The following is a 20,844-nucleotide window of genomic DNA, read 5'->3' on the forward strand; positions in this document are numbered from 1 at the left end:
ACGGGCTGCTCCAGCAGCATGCAGACCCCCATCCTCAGCCATGCAGGCTACATTTGCAGGCCCTGAACCACCAAGGAGGAGGCTGGACGTAGAGTGCCTCTGGGCCGGGCTCCTCCTGTCTCCTGCCTCCTGCCCAACCCAGCTCCAGCAACCGCATGCCCCGCAGCCCCGGCCCGGCCCCGAGGCGCCCCCAGCTCCGCGCTGGAACTTGCCTTGTGCCTCCTTCCACCATGCACGCGGGCAGGGCACGGGCCATGCTGCAGCTCCCCCGGCCATGCACCGGGGGCAAGGGGAGAGCCAGAGAAGAAGCTGCACATGCTGTCCCCAGATCGTCTAATCAGACACGGCTGAGGCAGCCCTGCGCCGCGCAGCCCTTGGGGCAGCGGTGGCAGGACCCAGCTCACTGATGAGCCTGGCTCTGCGGGGGTAAGCAGCTCCCCTCCCCTCGCTGCTGGCTGGGGCCCGCAGGCTGGCCCTGCCTGCTTTGCCTCGCCACCACCGCAACTCTGTGCTCGGTAGTGGCTCTGCGCTCCACGGCGGCGGCAGCTCCATGCTCCGCGGCGGTGGTGCCGGCTCCACTAAGGCTCCGTGCTCCACTGAGGCTCCGCCACGGCTCCATGGCAGCGGTGCTGGCTCTGCGCTTGGCAGCAGCCAGATAAAATGGCTTGGTGGGCCATGTGGTGGCCGGCCGTATGTCGGACAAGCCTAGTCTAGGTCCTCTTAGATTGTCAGGCTACCCTGAGGCATAGCCACACTTCTCCACAGCTTAGTGTCATCGGCAAACTTTGCCAGTGTGCATCTTACCCCGACATCCAGATCATTGATGAAGATGTTGAAAAGGACTGGTCCAAATACTGAACCCTGGGGGACCCCGCTGGCTCCCGTCCACCAGGTCAACACAGATCCGTCTATTAGTACTCTTTGGGTCCAACCCTTCCAGTTTCCCACCCACCTGACTTTTGAATTCTTGAGCTCAAAGTCCCCTAGTTTTACCTTGAGAGCCTCATGGGACACCAAGTCACAGGCCTTCCTAAAGTCCAAGTAAATGATGTTGACCTCATCTCCCTTTTTCAGGTGGTGAGTAACCTGGTCATAGGAGGAGGTGAGGTTAGTCAGACATGACCTACTCATGACAAAACCGTGCTGGTTGTTGTTCAGAATTTTGCCTTCTACTAGCTTATCACATATGGACTCCTTGAGAAATTTTTCGAGGATTTCTCCCGGGATTGAGGTCATGCTGATCAGCCTGTAGTTCACTGGGTCCTCTCTCCTCCACTTCTTGAAGATGGGCACAACATTAGCCCTCATCTAGTCTTCTGGGACCCCTCCTGAGTACCATGAATTCTCAAAGAGGTTCACCAGCAGTCCTGCAATGACTTCAGCTAATTCGTTCAGCACTCTTCGATGGAGTTCATCCAGTCCTGCTGAAATATAGATATCCAGCCTCTCTAGCTGTTCTTTCACCAGCTCTACATTGACTATTGGTAGAGAAGAGACTGGTGCCTCCTGAGTTGGATCCCCCACAGCAGCCAGCCAGCAACCAGGGGGGATCACCCAGCAGCTAATCTTGCCAAATGGGTGGGGGGTCCCCCACGGCTAATCGTGCTGACCCAGAGGTGCCAGCAGCACCCCTCCTCAGCCAGTACTCACAGGCGGGCACTGGCACTCCCGCCGGCCCCCCTGCCCATCACTTAAGTGGGGAGAGCTTCTTGTCTCGGGGTGTACCAGCACTCTTAGGGGGTGCATGTGTACTCCTGTGCACCTCCTACGCATCACCACTCTTCAGTGTCTTACTGATATATGGGCGGGCAGGCAGGCAGGCATTCCAGGGGCCAGTAGAGTCTCCCACTGCAGGACTCCAGGGCAGGAGTGTTTCACACTCTGGCTAGCAAGGTCAGACTGCCTGCTTGCTCTCAGGCACAGGTTTCAAGTCTCCTAAGCTCTACTTACTCTGATCATGTGACTATGCAACACTCAGAGGAGTTCCCCCTCTGCCTGATGATGACCTGCCTGTTCTCCCTGCTAGAACTGAGGTCTCTGGTCTGCACCCTGTTGTCTCTGGGCTGACTGCCCTTGTTGCATTTTTTATGTTCTGCCCAGGGTGCATTACCTTCCCCTAGTTCCTCTCCATGTGCCTTGCACCCCGGGCTGGCTGCTGGTAGTTATTTGACTAGAAGCTAGCTTGTTTCCTAGCTGCCAGTCCCCTCTGATCCAGCTTAGCCTGGCACTCTTTCCTCTTAAAACAAGAGGAGCTTTATGGCTTCCTGTTACAGGCACATATTTATGAAAGCACACTCATCCCAAAATAGGAAATTGTTGTTTCTTAGGCTACAAACAGACATCGTTTCGGTGGCAGGATCAACTGTGCCATGATATTTCCTGGCACAGCTAATCCAGTTGATTGGGGCACCCAGGGAACACCATGCGTTTCCCACTCTGTACTTGCAGATGCACACCCTGCAGGGGATCCTGGGGGACACATTTCATACTGAATAAAAAGGGAGCCTGCAACAGAAAGGCAGCACAAACTATTACTAAGAATCATTGATTATCTTTTTTTGGGACACAATAAGGGGCACAGGTGTCTGTTCACTCGGGTTTTGTGCCACCATAAGAATTTTTATGGCAGCACAAGGGCAATGTCTGTTTGCAGCCTTAAAGAGCACTATATCAGGAACTTACATTTTTGTTTACATGAAATGTTCAAGTAAAAAAAAGTAGGTTTATGAAACTGTACATCACTACACAAACATTGGAAAATTCCATTCTTTGTCCAAGTAGTTTAAAAAGAACTGGCTCAACTGGAAAAACAAGACACTGTAAAACCGGTGTGGAATCTACTCCATGAATTCCATACATTTGCTTCATTCACACTACCATATTTACCAGAATCCAAGACAACTCTGAATTTAAGACACCCCCCACCCCACTCCAGATTAGATTTTATACCTGGAAAATTATACATTTCTTATATTCTTTAATATAAAGAACCAAATTATTGCAGGGTCATCTTAAATTCATTCTACCTCCCTCCAACTGCTGCAGTAGGGAAAGCAGCAGCAGCAACACAGGGACAAACAGTTGGGAGGCAAGTAGAAGGGGGGACAGACAGTCTGACTCCAGACCTTTGCCCCTGTGCCACTTGCTGCCCCCTCATACCTATCCTCTTCTCATAACTTGTTTCCCATGCCTTCCCTGCTGGTGTCTGCCCCCAAAACACATAAATGCACACTTACCCTGAACTCCCTTCTGCCACTGGCTGCTTGCCCCCCTACCTCTGCATGCTCTGCTACTGGATGGCTCTGCACTGTGTCCCTCATGGGTGACTGATGCTGACTTAGTCAGGGGGGCACAAGCCCCCCCTGCAACCAGTCTCGCTGCCCCAGTGGGGGAAAGGGGGGTGTCCTCCTGCTGATGATTTCACTGCCCGGGGATCCCCCCCATGGCAGATCATGCTGGAGGGAGTTCCCCCACAGCTGATTGCTCTGGCCAATTGCTGCAGCCGCTTCTGGGAGCGGCTGCAGCTGCTTCTGGAAGCAGCTGCAGCAATCAACTGGCATATGCAGTGGGGGGTACTGGCACTCCTGCCTGCCCCCCTGCTCATCGCCTAAGCGGTGAGCGTGGCTGATCAGGGGGTGCACCCTACATATTGCCACTGATGTCTCTTGTTGCTCCCTGGCTCAGTAGGAAGCAAAGAAGCAGTGCAGGATCCGGAGCAGAGCTAAGGAGCAGCAGAGTAATCAGCCTGGAGCCAGAGAGCAGTGAGACCCAGTGCTGATCCCTCACCACTCCAGCTATGGGCTGGAACTTGGGTTGCTCTCTGGCTCTGGGCCAATTCTCTCACTGCTCTCTGGTTCCATGCTGGGCCAGGGAGTGGTGGGGGAAATCAGCCCAGAACTAGGGAACAGTAGGACCCAGTACACAGCCATAGAGCAAGTAGTAAGGGACTCAGTACTGGGTCTCAGGCTGCTCTCTGGCTCTGGGCTGATTCCCCTGCCTCTCCTTAGCTCAGTAGGGACCCAGAGAGTAGTGAGGGAAACCACTCAGAGCCAGAGAACAGCACAAGACCCAGGCTGCCTGAAGGTACTCAATTCTAAGATGAGGCTTTATTTTCAGAGAAAAAACCTCATCTTCAAATTGAATAAATGGTATTTTATAAGGCAGAAGAAAAAGGCAGGGTGACACCTTGGAAACTAACTGGGTCAGAGGCATGAATGTTTGCAAGCAGCCTACTTCATCAGATGTTATGACTAGACTTTGGCCCTTGGCACATATTACACTTAAGACAGGATTTATCAGTTATTCACATCTAAAATAAGGGGAAGGCAATTATTTTGGGTCAATGGCCACTTAATGAGTTTTGGTGAGCTCTCGAGGGCCGCAAGAGTAGCTCTTCCCCTTGACAGGTGCTCTGCTCCCTGGTTGCCATCTTGGGATTGGAAGTCCTGCCCCCTAACCCCTGACCTTTACCACCGCAAGTCTCTCCCCTTAACCCCAGAACTACTCCTTTTGGGAAGGGGGTTTGCCATCTCGGAATTGGAAAAAAACAAATTATATATTAAAACTGAAATATTAACAATAACATATTTTAATTGTATTTTAAAAATATTTTTGTCCTGATTTGTGCTTGTGTGGTATATATAGGGGTGATTGCATAATAGCTCAAAAATGAGGTCTTACTTTTGTATATTGCATGGGGGGTAGGGGGGATGGGGTGTGGAGGGGAGGGTGACTAGGTGTATGTGTTGGGGGGCAGGTGTGTGGTGTGGTGTGGTGAGCATGTGTAGCAGTGAACAGAGCTCCCCCCAGAGGTGCATGGGTGTGTGTGCAGGGGTGCATGTGAGGTTTGTGGAGTGGGGAGGGGTGTGGTTGTGGAGTTTGTGGTGGAGGGTTTCTGGGTATGGTGGAGTGTGCATGAGAGCCCCCCCCTACATGTGCCCTTGGTCAGCAACCATCCCTGCCCCACAACAGCCTGGAGCCCGCACACCCTGCAGCACCTCCTCGCCACCACCAACAGTGCGCAGTCCCAGCCCCCACCCCATACCTGCTCTGGATTCACCCCTGCTGGAGTGGATCAATGGAAACGTAGCACAGCCCTGACCTGGCCCACCCTGCCCCGCACTTGCTATTCTATGGTGCTTCCTGCCACTCTCCCAGGCATGCAGCAGGGCTGGGGTGGCTCCATGATGGGACTGCCTTCCTAGGCAGCCCAGGTGGCGGCAGCTCCTTCTGGCTGGTGCTGCTTCTGGCCCCAGTCCCACAGTATCAGCAGGGACCTGTGATGCACAGCCCTGACCCTACGTCTGCTCTGGGCTCACCCGCCCAGGCTCAGCAGCAGCAGCGCAGGACAGAAGCTGATGCTCAGCATGGGGGGAAAGCAGGCACTCCTCCTCACCACTGCTGAGCAGTTCTCAGTGCAGCCACCTGAAGCCCATGTCTCACTGTGCTGCCCTGCCTCCGCTGCCCTGCTAGGCAGCCCAGAGGTGGTGGTGATGGCAGCAGAAACACAGGGCAGCCAGGCATAGTGTGGCACATGCTGTGGGCCACTGCAGCAAGAACTGCCCAGTGATGGTAGGGGGGAGGAGGCACCAGGCAGTTCTCGCTGCAGCCACCCCGAGCCCATGGCGCATCCCTACAGTGGCAAATTGAGGCTCCCAGTTTTCAGGGCGCAACTGGAGTCAAAGGCTCCACTGAACTCCAAACTGTGTGCCATAAGGCATGGAAAACAGAAGATCAACTCCTACTGCCAGGCCCTTTACCCCATGATGGCTGACAGTCGACCAAGGTCACCTTGCAGGACAAGGGAGAACCTGAGGATTTCCCACACTGTCCAGCCAGGGGGTTGGACCAAGGTGGTCAATGGCCCCAAAGCCCACTGCACCAAAGTCCCCTCCCCTCTGGAGCTCTGCAACAGGTATGAACCTCGTCCCAGTAGAGTCTGCAGAGCTGCCAGCTCCTGCAGGCAAGGGAGATTCACCAACAGCTACCATCCCTACTCTCCCTAAAGCAAAACGCAGAGTGGTTATTGTGGGAAACTCCTTCCTGAGGGGGACTGAGGGAGCTATCTGCCGCCCTGACAGTCTGCTGCCTCCCGGGGGCCCATATCTGGGATGTAGTGGAGAGGATCCCAAAGCTTACCCAGCCGTCCGACCACCACCCTATGCTCCTTATCCATGTGGGCATGAATGACATGGCTTGGAGCAATCCCAGCCAGGTCATGAGTGGCTACAGGGCTCTGGGAGCAGGACTTAGAGGGTTGGGGGCACAGATGTTTTTTTCCCTTAACACTCCCAGTTGTGGGTCATGGGCTGAGGAGGGAGAGACAAACTGAGGCAGTCAACTGAGACTGCGGCACTGGTGTCATCGTGAAGGCTTTGGCTTCCATGATTACTGTCCACTCTCTGGTGAGAGAGGCAGTGGTCTGCTGGGAAGAGACAGCCTCCACCTAACTTCACTGGGAAGGAAGCTCTTCTCAGCCAGAATGGCTGACCTGCTCGACCGGACTTTAAACTAAGCCCGCTGGGGGATGGGTGGACAACCACCAAAGCAAGCCTACTAGGCAACAACTACAAAACCAACAGGTTAGGGCACCCAAGGGAATCCACTCCTACCCCAGCCCTGGAACGGTGCCCTCCTGGGAGTGCAAGGAAGCTTAGGGTTTCCAATGGGATGCTTACATACCTGTACACCAATGCCAAGAGCTTAGGGAACAAACAGGAGGAACTGGTCCTCCTCCTAAACAAAAATGACTATGATCTCATAGGGATAATGGGACTCCACCAATGATTGGACCACAGGTATAGATGGCGATACCCTGCACAGGAGAGATCATGTGGTAAAAAGGGGTGGGGGTGTAGCTCTCTATGTCAAGGAAAGCTACACATCCCTGCAAGCTAACACTGGCACCCAGGGAGGACAACTGGAGACCCTCTGAGTTAAAATAAATGGGGAAAGTGGCACAAGGGACACAATGGTAGGAGTCTACTACAGACCTCTTAACCAGGAACAAGAACTGACTGAGGCTGCATGCTCTCACTGCATGGTCATGACGGGAGACTTCAACTATCCGGACATCTCATGCGAAGAGGCAAATCCAAACAGTCACAAAGCTTCCTCACATACGTGGATAAGCTCTACCTGACTCAAGAAATCTATGGACTAACAAGAAGTAAAGCTCTGCTGGACCTGGTACAGGCTAAAGGGGATGATGTAGTCAGTGACCTAAGAATCAAAGGAAAGCTAGGAGACAGTGATAACAAGCTGATCACTTTTACCATCTATCGCAAACCTGGCATGTCAGTCATCAATGCAGAAGTCCTTGACTTAAGGAAAGCTGACTTTGATAAGCTCAGAAGGCTTGTTATCAAGGCCCAAAGGGGCCATGACCTGACAGGGAGGGGAGTCCAAAAGTAGGGAGCGATCCTGAAAGCACAGCAGGGAACTCATGGACCTTCTATGCCTAAGATGAGAGGCTTATAAAGGATGGAAGACAGGAATTACCATGAAGCAGGATTATTCTGCACTGGTCCATACCTATAGGGAACAAACCAGGAAAGCCAAGGCTGCGACTGAACTCCAGCTGGCTATGCATATCAAGGACAATAAAAAGTCCTTTTTAAGATATGTGGGGAATCAAAAGAAAAGCAAGGGTAACACTGGACCCCTGCTAAACCAAATGGGACAACTGTCAACTGACGCCCAAGAAAAAGCCAACCTGCTTAATGGGTATTTCACATCAGTTTTCCATCAGCCCAAAGGGACCACCCTGCATAGCACGATGCAGGATGGCCAGGGTGCGGGTGAATTTATACCCAGCATTGGTGTAGACCTTGTAAAGGAACACCTTGAGAGGCTGGACACCTTCAAGTCAGCTGGTCCTGACAGATTGCATCCCGGAATACCTAAGGAGCTGGCAGACATCATAGCCCAGGCACTGGCAAAGGTATTTGAAAACTTATGGCGCTCAGGAGAAATACCTGAAGATTGGAAGAATGTGGTGCCCAACTTCAGGAAAAGGAGCAAAGCAGATCTAGGGAACTTACAAGCCAGTCAGCTTGACCTTGATACCTGGAAAGATTCTGGAAAAAAAATCATCAAAGAAACCATTCTTGACCAGCTGGATGATGGCAACATCATGAGGGACAGCCAGCATGGGTTTGCTGTGGGCAGGTCTTGCCTGACCAATCTCATCTCCTTCTGTGACCAGGTGACGTCATATATCTGAACTTTAAAAAAGCTCTTGATCTGGTGTCCCATGATCTCTTCATAGAAAAATTGGCCAACTGTGGCCTTGGCTACATCACAGTCTGATGGCTGGGGAACTGGCTCCGAGGTCAGACCCAGAGAGTGGTAGTTGGTGGAAGTGAATCATTGTGGCGCTCCGCAACCAGTGGTGTCCCCCAAGGCTCTGTCCTTGGACCGATCCTCCTTATCGTCTTTATTAACAACGCAGACACTGGTGTCAGAAGTTGACTGGCCAAGTTCACTGATGACACTAAACTTTGGGGTACAGTGTCCGAACAAGAGGATAGACTGGTGATCCAGGCTGACCTGGATAGGCTTAGAAAGTGGGCAGATATAAACCTGATGACATTCAATACCGACAAATGCGAGGTGCTTTGCCTCAGGAAAAAAAACCTGCTATTGTAACAAGAGTTCCAGAACAGATAGTACTGCGTATGAAAGAATTTCAGGGCTTCAGAAATATTAAAGAAGTATAATCACTGGTAAACATTTTTATTTTATTAAAATCAGGACAACACCCCATCCTATTTTACTAAATTAAAATTATACTGACTGCAGGAAGAAGATCCTCTTGGCTAAGCTAAGGCAAAAGTGCTCATGTTAAAAAAGGGAGTGGGATTCCTAAATGGTAACAAAAAAGGGGGGATGGGTAGCAATAAAGGCTCTAATCTAGCACAATATTTAAATATGCATTCAACTAAGAAGGTTTGCCTCCATTCAGTATAAGCCTAAACTCAACATTTCAGGGAAGCACATGCTCAAGTGCTTTGCTGAACTGGGGTTGCGTACACTAGATTTCACAGACCTGTGTGGACTGGCCAGCTCCAAGGTGAAAGCATTTCAGTTGATGACAATCAGTCGATGATAGTAACTGTAAAGATTATAATACTTACTGCCCATTCTCCAGGTCCTTCACATGGCACACAGAGGCTTCTACCACATCCTTTAGATTCTGGTACGGGTTGATAGAGATGGGATGTTCTTCAAGATGGTAATGACAGACAGTTCCATTTACTTTGTAAGTAAGTGGGCTGGCTTTCCCATTGGGTGAGATTTCTTCCTTGTTCCTCTCTTTCTCAGGTAGCACAACTTCAATTTTTACTTCAACTATAGGAACAAACAAAAATCTTTGTTAAAAACAAAGAAGAATTGTTTTCAGTATTACCCCCGCTGATGATTTCCAAGAAAATCTAGATGACCCTATACTGCATTATTCAGAATTGTCTTCTTTGCTGGTTTGGTTGAAACATATCATTACATTTAATTTCAAACTTTACTCAGCTATAATATGTATTATCCTAACATTCCTCTTTAGTACATACAAACTAAGTATCACAAGCAGAAATATTAGAAGTGTCCAAAACCATCAGTATTGATCATCTAGTCTGACCCCCTGCCATGGGAGGAAAGAATACTGGGGTCAAATGACCCCAGCAAGATGTTCATCTAACCTCCTCTTAAAAACCCCCAGGGTAGGAGCTTGCACCAAGTAGCGCCTCCTGATATCTAACCTAAACCTACCCTCTGCCAGCTTGTGACCGTTATTCCTGGTCACTCCTGGCAGCACATGGGGGAACAGGGACTCCCCCAATGCCTGCTGATCCCCCCTGACTAGTTTATAACAGGCCACAAGATCCCCCCTCAGCCTTCTCTTTTGGAGGCTGAACAGGTTCAGGTCCTGTAGCCTCTCCTTGTAGGGCCTGCCCTGCTGCCCCCTGATCATGCGAGTGGCACTCCTCTGGACCCTCTCCATGCTGTCCACATCCCTCTTGAAGTGCGGCGCCCAGAACTGGACGCAGTACTCCAACTGCGGCCTGACCAGTGCCGCATAGAGGGGGAGGATCACCTCTTTGGACCTGCTCGAGATGCATCTGTGGATGCATGACAAGGTGCCGTTGGCCTTCCTGACTGCATCCCCACACTGCCGGTCCATGTTCATCTTGGAGTCAATGATGACCCCCAGATCCTTTTCTGCCTCCGTGCTGACAAGAGGGGAGTTCCCCAACCTGTAGGTATGGTGCCGGTTGTTCCTCCCAAGGTGCATCACCTTGCACTTGTCTGTGTTGAAACCCATCCTATTCACATCCACCCACCCTTGTAGCCTGTCTAGGTCTGACTGAAGCCTGATGCTTCCTTCTAGTGTGCCCACGTCCCCCCACATCTTAGTGTCATCAGCAAATTTGAACAGGGTACTTTTTACCCCCTCATCCAAATCGCTGATGAAGATGTTGAACAGTGCGGGCCCGAGGACCGAGCCCTGCGGAACCCCACTGCCCACGTCCTTCCAGGCTGAGAAGGACCCATCCACTACCACCCTCTGGGTGCGGCCCTCCAGCCAGTTGGGGACCCATTTGACTGTGTGGGTGTCTACACAGAAACCTGTAAAGGTTGCTGTCATCATGCACCAAAACATAAGCAGTCTGCCTAGTGGCTAACATGAGCCAACAGCCAGGCTGAAGCCAGATGGTCAGAGTCCAAATGAAAGCTGAGGTGACAGGCAAGGCAAGGTCAGGGAGCAAGTCATAAGAATTGGGATTGTTGAGTTCCAAACCACCCAAGTCCAAGTCACAAGGCAGAGGCAGAGGTCAAAGTCCTGACAGGGTCAGACAGAGACACTGGGAGGGCCACTTTTGTGGGAGCTGAGGGAATAGTTCATCAGCAGGACAGGAAGACGAGGGTCTCATTAGGAGGACTCAGGTTCCTATATATACTAACACCAGGAGCATGGGGAACGAGCAGGAGGAGTTAGCCCTCCACCCTCTCCAGTAGGCATTACTATCTAGTAGGGATTATGGACACCTGGTGGGACTCCTCACATGTCTGAAGCATATAGCTATAGAGGGCTACACCCTGCGTAGAAGGGACTGGGTGGGGAAGTGGTGGCATTGCTCTGTATGTGAAAGAGCAGTACACCTCCTTGGAGGCTGACATCAGCTCCAAAAATAAACAGCTTGAAACCCTCTGGGTTAAGTTGCGGGGGGAAGAGGGACAGCAAGAGAGACCTAGCTGTAGGTGTATACTACAGACCAACAAACCAGGGGGAGGAACTCAATTTGGAGTTCACCTGAGAATTGACTGAAGTTGCATGTGCATGTGACATGGTTGTCATGGGCGATTTTACTTATCCAGACATCTCCTGGGAGAAACACTCAGCCAAGTTGGATCAGTTGTCATCCTTCCTGACCTGCGTCAAGGAGCTCTTCTTGACTCAGGAGGTGCATGGGTCAACCAGAGGTGACTCTCTGCTAGACTTGGTCCTGGCCAAAGGAGACGACCCGGTGACTGACTTAAATATAGAGGGAAGTCTGGGCGACAGCGACCAAAAAAACCACCATGTTCACTGTCTAATGTAAGGCAGACAAATCTGATCACAGAATTGAAGCTCTGGATTTCAAAAATGCAAATTTCAACAAGCTTAGGTCACTAGTAGGGAAAGTGCTGTGGGACCAGGGACTGAAGGCAAAAGGTGTGCACGAAGAGCGGTTGTTCTTTAAGGACAGAATCCTTGAAGCACAAAGGAAGTCTGTTATGATGGAAAGATAAGGTAACAGAGGGCCTGGGAAGCCCTCTTGGCTAAACAGGGAAATCATGGTCCTCTTAAGAAAGAGGCTTATAAACAATGCAGGCCCCAAAAAGGACTATTCCACAATGGCCTGCATTTGCAGGGAACAGATAAGAAAGACTAAAGTGGTGACTGAACTTAGATTAGCAATAGGAATCAAGGCCAATAAGAAGTCCTTCTTTAGATACACAGGGAACAGAAGGAAAACAAATGGGGAGTGTGGGGCCACTGCTCAGCAACTCAGGAGAGCTGGTTACCAGCACCCAGGAGAAAACTGAACTCCTGAATGACTATTTTGACTTGGTCCTTCACCAGACCAAGGGGAAAACAACTCCAGGTAGAGTACAGGATGAGCATGGTAGGAATCATCACCTTCCTACTACTGCTGTAGAATTGACGTATGACCAATTAAAATAATTAGACATATACAAGTCAGAGGGACTGGATGATCTTCATCCAAGAGTGCTGAAGGAGCTGACTGAAGTCATTGCAGAATCCCTGGCAAAACTCCTCCACAACTTATGGCACTCTGGAAAAGTCCCTGAGAACTGGAAGAGGGCCATTGTTGTGCGCACCCACAAGAAGGGCAGCAGGAAGGACCTGGATAACTATAGGCCAATCAGCCTAAATTCCATCCTAGGGAAAATCCTAGAAAAGTTCATCAAGGAGTCTATCTGCAATAAGTTTGCAGAAGGCAAGATACTGAATGATAGCCAGCACAGCTTCATTACAGGCAGGTCTTGCCTCACTAAACTCATCTCCTTCTATGACCAGGTAACTCATCACCTGGACACAAGAGAGCAGGTTGACATTGTATACCCTGGCTTCCAAAAGGCCTTTGATCTAGTATCCCATGATGTCTTCGCAAGAAAATTGTAGGATTGTGGGCTAAACTCCCAGACAGTCAGGTGGGTAAGAAACTGGCTGCAGGACAGGACCCAGAAAATGGATGTGTCATCCTGGCGAGAAGCGGGCAGCGATGTCCTGCATTCGCACGTGCTGAGAAGCCAACTGGATGGAGATAACAGGCTACTTAAAGTTTAAACCTGTCCCCAACCTGCATTGCTGTTCCCTCCCTCCCAGCATGCTGGTGGCTGCAGCCAGCTGGGAAAGCCCCTTGCCTGCTGTTGCCACCCAACTTCATGGGTGTTGTCTGGAAGGGCTTGCTGCCACCTCCAACTCCCCCTTGTCAAAGGCCCTGGGGAGTGGTGCCCAGCAGCAATGGTGTCCAAGAGGGTTTGTGTGTGACCCCTGGCTCCCCACGCTGCTCCAGGCAGGTAGCTGCAGCCCCTCCCCCGCACTGGGGCAGGGCAGGGTGGGGCAGGCACTGGCTTGGGGCTCTGCACCCCTGGCCAGGACTAGGTATGTGTTAACTGTTAACTGTTTAACCAATGTAATTAGGGGAGGTTAAACAGGTTATTTTTTTAAAATGGCATTTACATGCCTAGTGAACGGATCTGTGTCATCCTCGTGAGAACTGGGCAGTGGTGTCCCACAGAGGTCAGTGCTTGATCCAGTACCTTTCAACATCTTTATTAATGATTTGAGCTCTCTGGCCAAGTTCATGAATGACAACTAAATTATGGGGAAGTGTGCTTACTCTTGAAGATAGGCTACAGCTACAGGCAGACCTAGACAGACTAGCAGGTTGGGCGAACCAGAACCTGAAGTTCAACATCGAGAAATGTAAAGTGCTCCACCTCGGGACAAGCAACCCCCAACACAACTACAGGCTTGGTGGCACCAAACTGACTAGCACCACGAATGAGAGGGACCTGGGGGTAATAACAGACCATGTGTGAATATGATCCAGCAACGCGATGCTGTAACCAATAGGGCAAATAATACTCTGGCGTTCATCAATCGATGCATCTCCAGCAAAACCAAGGAGGTGATTCTTCCACTCTACTCAGCACTGGTAAGACCACAGCTGGAGTACTGCGTCCAATTCTGGGCACCACATTTTAACAAGGACGTGGACAGGCTTGAGCGAGTCCAAAGAAAAGCCACCTGTATGATCAGAGTCTTAAAAGGCAAGCCAAAGGCGGAGAGATCTAGGACTCTTCAGCTTGAAGAAAAGGCGGCTCAGAGAGGACCTCATAGCAGCTTACTGCTAAACTAGGGGAGTACATCAAGGGCTCGGTGAGCAATTGTTCACCAGGGCACCCAAGGGGAAAACCAGGAGTAATGGCCACAGAGTCCTGGAAGATCAATTCATGCTCAGCATTAGGATAAACTTCTTCACAATCATGGTGTCCAGACTGAAATAAGCATCCTCCAGAGGTGGTGCAATCACCTACTCACCTACCCTGGAAATCTTCAGGAGGAGACTAGACAGTCACCTTGCTGGGGTCACCTGACCCCCAGTTATCTTTCCTGCTTGGTGCAGGGAGCTGGACCCAATGATCTTCCAGGGTCCCTTCTGGCTTTACAGTCTATGAATATGCCAAGCCTGGCTGGATTTGACAATCAGCATATCATTTATTATTTCCTTAGTTTGGTCTACTCATTTCTTCAGCCCTTCCTGCATTTGATGAATATATTGTACCCATTTCAGAGACCACAGGGTTGGGAAAAATTAAGGGTAGCTCAGCATGTAGCGGGATGAAAACCATGAATTGTAAAATAAATAAATAAATTAGACTCTGACCAGTAGAAACATGGTCTTAATTGTTGTAAACCAACTCTGCAAGACCCAATGGGGAGAACCAGTTATCTTGGAGGTAACTGCTATAACGGTGGAGATGTTGCTCCAGGACTTGATTGACTCATTCAGCCTGGCCGCTGGATTAGGGGCAATATGCAGATTAAATGTGGGATGGTACACTGAGTAGATACAAAAACCAGGTGGTGAACTGAGACTCTTTGTCAGAAATTACCCGTTTGGGAAGCCAGTGGCAGCAGACTACATGGGTCACCCAGAGCTGTGCTGTCTCTTTTGTGGTAGGTAACCCAGGGAATGAAATGCACTATTGTCATGAAATGGTCTACTACCATGAGTACTGAGAGGAACCCATTAGATTAGGGTTAGCTGGGGGTTTCAAAGGGCTGGAGCAAAGCACAGGGATTTTGGCACAGACATTTGATTAAAGTGCATGTGTCACAGGATGTTACAAATTTGTGGATTGTGACATTCATGCGAGGCCACCAGAAGTAATAGAAAGCCAGGTGGTATACGTCTTTGAAACTCCCAGATGGTAGTCCAAGGGGGCATCATAGCAGGACTGAAGAGGGGCCAAATATGTGGGTCCTGGGGGTGTGTATATATACACACACATCCCTGGATGAAGATAATTCCTTCTCAAACTTCTGGTTGCTTTTTGCCCAGGAGGGCTCCCTCAGATATAGATACACCAGCAACAGAGATAGAGATATCATGTCCCTTATAGCTCCAATTACAAAGCTGTGTGGCTTTAAGATGTATTCAGGGTTCAAGTTGATGGTTGCCTAGTGTATTTTACATTCCCCCTTACAGGACAGAGTGTCTGCTTGCCATTTTTGGAACCCCAGCAGTAGGAAATCGTAAGACTCAAACTGTGAGAAAAATAAGATCCATAATAGTTGTCCCTGATTCAGAGCTTTGGCTGTGCAGAAGAATTCAAGGGTTTTCTGGTCTGTGTAGACTTGTACAGGACAATTGGACCTGCTCCAGATAGTGGGGTCAATCTTCAAAAGGCAGCTTTTATAGTAAGGAGCTCCTTGTTCAAGATCCCATAATTTTGCTCCACTTGGGTAAGCTTCCTGGAGAAGTAGGCATGGGGATTTAAAAACATCCTCAGGGCCACACCCTTGTAAGCCACAATAGCTATGTTTAACATGTCCATTTCTATAATGAAGACAGCTCTGGTGTCTGGATGGACTAGTAAGGGGCCAACAAAGACCTTTATCAACTGTTCAAAGGTGCTCTGAGTCTTTGTTGCCTAATGGAAAGGTACGTCTTTCCAGAAAAGTCTAGTGAGGGGTGCTGCTAACTGTACAAAGTTCAGAATGAATTTCCTATAAAAAAAGTTAGTGAGCCCCAGGAATTGTTATATTTCCCAAACCAAACATATGGATGCCCAATAGCAAGCAACTTCATTTCCTTGGGATCCATCTTGATGTCACCTAGGGATGGCAGAAATCCTAGAAATTCAACAGTGGTCTGAGTGCAATTTTTTCCAATTTGGCATACAATCAACATTGTAATCTTTCAAGAACCATGTGAATATGTTAGGTGTGCCATTCCAGGTTCTCTGAGAAAATAAGGCTATCACACTGGGGTAAGCCACTACAAATTGGTCAAGCATGTCTCATAGTAGATCACTGATCAGATGCTGTAATGTTGCCAGGGCATTGGTCAGACCAAGTGGCATGACCATATATTCAAAGTGGCCATACCATGTTCAAAAAACAGTTTATTTAATCACTGGACTGAACATGTATTTTGATTGTAAGCCCCCCAGAGGCAGTGTTATAAAGACATGAGGTTCTCCCAGCCAGTCCACTAGTTCTGAGATCGGGGCAGGGAATATCGATTCCTGATGGAATTTGGTTGAGTGCCTGGTAATATACTCAGAGGCATGGACTCCTATGCTTTTTCTTTACAGACAGAACCAGAGTCCCAGTAGGCAAAGTAGATTTCCTAATAATTACCTTAGCTAGGTTCTCTTGGAGATACTTACATAAAGTGGCTACCTTGGATTCAGACATGGTGTGTATTTGCTCTACAGACATCTGTGCCTCAGGCTGAAGATGAATAACTGTAGTCCCCATGTAGGAGAAGGGTTTCCATGTTGTCCCTGTACTTGGAGGGAAGGCCTGTCACCATCCCAGGCAGGTGCTCAACCATGGGTATCAAGGCCATGAACACTCCAGGGGAGGCCCGATGAGCAGTGGGGTCTTCGATTGTGTAGTAAAGCATCTTGTGTAGACATGCCCAGTATGCTTCAATGTGCTCTCAATTGCTACATTGTTATGAGCCACTATGTTCATATCACCTATGTACCTTTAACTTCTCTTCCCGATACCTTCACACAACCTATCAGCTTATCATCATGAATTCTGAGCCAATGTCTTTATCACGCACATACAAAAAGGTAGGAGGGAAAAAACAGGCATTCATTAGGGCTGTGCGAAGCTGCAATTCCCAATTCGAATCAGTAGAGATTCGGCCCAATTTGGTGGCCGAATCTCCAAGTCAGAGGACCCTTTAATCTCTCTGAATTGAAATTGGAACCCTCTGAATCTATTTGGAAAGATTCAGCAATTTGGACATAGACGCAGCTTTAAATGTTTTTTCTACGTACCTCCAGGTAGCAGGGGCTCGTGAGAGTGCTGCGATGCTGGGGCACACGGAGCGTCCCACAGGAGGATGCGGGGGCTCCCTAGCGCGCTTCTGAGTCTGCCGGGGAATGCGCAGGGGGCTCCCCCTGTGCCCCTCTGGCTTGGCAACTGGTGCCTCCTGGGTCTGGGTGTGGGGCACCCAGGGTCCCCCTGCAGCTGACTGCTGAGCCAGGGAGTGCAGGGGGCCCCCAGCGTGCTCCCTAGTGAACCAGGGAGTGGACTGGAAGTAGTTCCGGTCCATTTCTGGGTTCACCACTGAGCACATGTGAGGGCCCCCCTGCGGGATGCTCCATGTGCCCTACCATCAGTGATTATGAGCTGCACTGGTATCTCAAGGTATATAGGGGGGAAAAAAATTTTAAGCCATGTCTATGTCCTATGGGATTCTATACTCCTGCAAATACATTGTCTGATTTCACCCCACTCAATAAATCAGCATAATTTTATCCCCACCTCTTCTTTGAGAGCACACTTCTGACATTTATAGATGCAATACACATAGTTATGCTTGTCCATTTAAAATTTCACATCTTTACCACTTTACGAGTTTTCTATGCTGCTGCTTGACGTAGTCAGGTCTAACCCTTTTCCACTTTGCATCCCTGTAGTCTTTGCCAATTGTTTTATTGCTTTAACATTCAAAAAAAAGGTTCTCTTCCCTTTCTCCTATACATTTCTGCTTCCTCCCACCCTTCCACTTCCTCCTCTCCATTAGTCCCAGACCACATTAGCTACAATGAGATTTTCTTCAACCTGTCTCCCTCCCCTTCTTTCTCTTTGTCCGCCTTCCTCTTTTTGACTTCATAATGTCTGATTTCTTTCTTTTCCCAGTTTGGCTTTCTTCTTCTTTCTCCTGTTTTATCCTTGCTCCTTTCTGTATCATTCTCTCCTTTTTCCTCTCTCTCTCTCCTCTACCTCAAAGTTCCACTTATCTTTCCTTCTTTTCCCTCCTTTATCACCAGCTGCATCACTCCAACTACTGAAATCCACTTTCTTCCTTCCCAGCTCTTTCTTCTTATGGTGTCTCCTCCACTGTCATGCATTCTGAATCAACATTTTCTTCCCCACTTCCCCAACTCTGTTGCTCCTTTGTAGATCTAGCTTTATGTGAGAATGACAATTGGCACCACTGCTGTAAGTATCCCTCTTCCCTGCAAATAACACTTTAGTACTTCCTGGTACTCCACCCCTATGCTGTCTCTCTTCACATCTGTAGCATATTGTATACCAGCAGTATGCAACCCAGTGTCCTTCCTGCCCACACTTGCTACAGAGTTTAGGCTGTCTGAACTGCACTGTAAACCATCAATGTGGCCCTAGTTGGGTTACTGATGACATATGTACATTATCCCACCAGGACTCCTCTCATCCATGCATATTACCACTTAAGCTCGCCACAATCCCATTCATATGCCATTATTTATCATCTATATCTGCAACATGCATAAACTTTTTTACATAATTCCCGAACCATTTTTTTTAATCTTTTCCATCTAAAGCATAACCATGTATATTCAAATAATTATTGTCCTCTCATGTCTTTTCTCCCACAATAAAAGCTTATCCCCTTAAGTTTTTATTCTCACCTACTGCCACATATGGTTTTCCAAAAATCCTCATAACCTTCTCCACTCCAATACAAAGTTTTCCAAGACTTCTGGTTAGAAAGTGACAAGGCTATTCAAATGTTCCACTTTAACATCCAAAATTTCAAACAATATTTGTTCTATAAATTCATATTTATTCATCATCCAACTTCTCAGTTCTCCTTCCTCTGTTACTACTGCTCTTATTCTCAGGAGTAGATTACCTGTTGTTCCATCTCCTTCTTTGCAGGTCTGGCATATTCTACCAGTCTTCTTCATCCCTTTAATCACCATTTCATTTTTCATTTCTTCTTCCTGATCTTCCCTCTCCTCTTCTCATCCTCCTGTTCTTCCTGCTGACTGGTCTCTTCCTTCGTTGCTTTCTTCAGTAAAACCTCCTTCAAAACTGCCAATCCCACCACACCTTTCTTTCCTACCTTCTTTTATCTCTTCTTCCCCCTCATCATCCATTCTCTATCAGACTCTTGGCTTCTCATTCCTTGATCTGCTTTCACTCTTTAATTTGCTTCTCAGCACTTGGTTCATTTTCCTTTACATAGCTGCTGATGCTATTCCAGGCTCCAAGAATCTCCTCTTTCCATCCTGGTGCTGCAGACATCAGTCCAGCCAAAAAACCATACACCCACCTAACCACTCACTACACTTGATCTTGGAAAAGAGACAGCCAAGAAACTATGTCACTGATAAGAACCTACCAAAAGCTTTTTTTTTTTTCTGTTTTTTTTTTTTTTGCACCGGTCCTGGAAGCACTGTAATACCAGGTCAATGCATGGAGTAGATGGAGCAAGCTCCGGTTCCACCACCCAACACCAAAAAGAATTTGCTCAATATAGACCTCCGATGGAGGACATATCAGAGACAATCACCGACCCCGAGCCACCAGGTCATGTGAGGCAGCTGGGCTAATATAATCTATCAGAGTAAAATTAATAAACAGTACCCACGAGCTCAGTTCCCCTCAGCACCTACTCTTTTTCAAGTCATGGTGAGTCACTATGTTCTATACGTTTTGACTTCTTCACTCCTAGAGCTGTGCCTTTCCTTCTCATTTTCAATCATTCTTGATTTGTCACCGGCCATAAATATCTGGCAAACATCACCAAATGGTACCCCAAACAACTCACCTGGAATCCTTCTGATGCCCCCTCTCAGCCTGTTGTATATGATTAGAATGGCCCCACCCTCCACAAGGTGAAGCCAGACCATATTGCCCTCCACCCCACCTGCCTGTGAATTGTAGGAGGATCCCAGGATTTATGATGAGAACACCCAGTTCCAGTTATGAGGGAGTGCTAATTAGCATATGAATGCTTTCTGGCTGGTATCTGGAGCGCGCGCACACACACACACACACACACACACATACACACACACACACACACACACAGAGGATACCATGGCTTGAAATGCTGTCGACTCTGCTGGGGCCTAATCCAATGAGCTATATGAGAAATCATGAGACTTGACTTTGGACTAATATCATGCATTGTTTGTTCTATATGTACTTAGGTGTACAAGTGCTACTTACAAAAAAAAAAGTGTGTCTATGGAGTACCAGTGCTAAAAAAAAAAAAAACTTACGATAACTTCAAAAGAGGTAAAATGCATTAATTTGGGATTAATTAAATCTATGGCTGCTATATGTAAATTTCTACAGCTATACTTATTTCATGGTCAGTTTTTTTTCCAAATTTGCTTCTTCTGTGTGCTCAGGGAGAGTAGAGTCTGACAGTAAGGAGAAGAGGAAGTAGCTGTTAGGAGAAGAAGTTGAGTGAGCAAAGAGCAAGGGGACTATCTGATCTCCCAGATTTATTTTCTCTGCTAAAGCAGTGAGGAAGATAAATTCAAGATAAGTGTGAGGGGGAGGCGAAAGCCCCCTCCCTCCCTGCCACTCACCATAGGGGCGATGAAGAGCAGCAGCTGAGAAGAGACGCCAGGGCAGGCTCAGCAGTACTAGAGCTGCCCGAGCATTGGCAGAGGCAGAGGCAGAGGCAGAGGCAGGGGCCATGGCCTTGGTGAAGCGTGGGCTCTTCAGGGAGCAGCTGGGGATGCAGCTGAGCCCACGCTGGGGAGAGAAAAGGAGAATGCCAGCAGAGGCAGGGGCTGCAG

At 48.8% G+C, this 20,844-nt stretch overlaps 1 protein-coding gene and 1 pseudogene across 1 annotated transcript in view; both read right to left on the reverse strand.

The window, feature by feature from the left end:
- Positions 1–20,844, reverse strand: part of AIFM3 (AIF family member 3) — a 214,587-nt gene that overhangs the window by 163,534 nt on the left and 30,209 nt on the right. The window contains exon 2 of the mRNA XM_090062294.1: positions 9,138–9,351. Within this exon, the coding sequence (XP_089918420.1) occupies positions 9,138–9,351 (214 nt within the window). The remainder of the gene's footprint in view (positions 1–9,137; positions 9,352–20,844) is intronic.
- LOC149857459 (U2 spliceosomal RNA) lies at positions 19,460–19,632 on the reverse strand (annotated as a pseudogene).

The sequence above is a fragment of the Crocodylus siamensis genome, chromosome 9 (assembly GCF_052110815.1).
Source record: "Crocodylus siamensis isolate JL-2025a chromosome 9, ASM5211081v1, whole genome shotgun sequence".
Classification (NCBI taxonomy): Eukaryota; Metazoa; Chordata; order Crocodylia; family Crocodylidae; genus Crocodylus; species Crocodylus siamensis.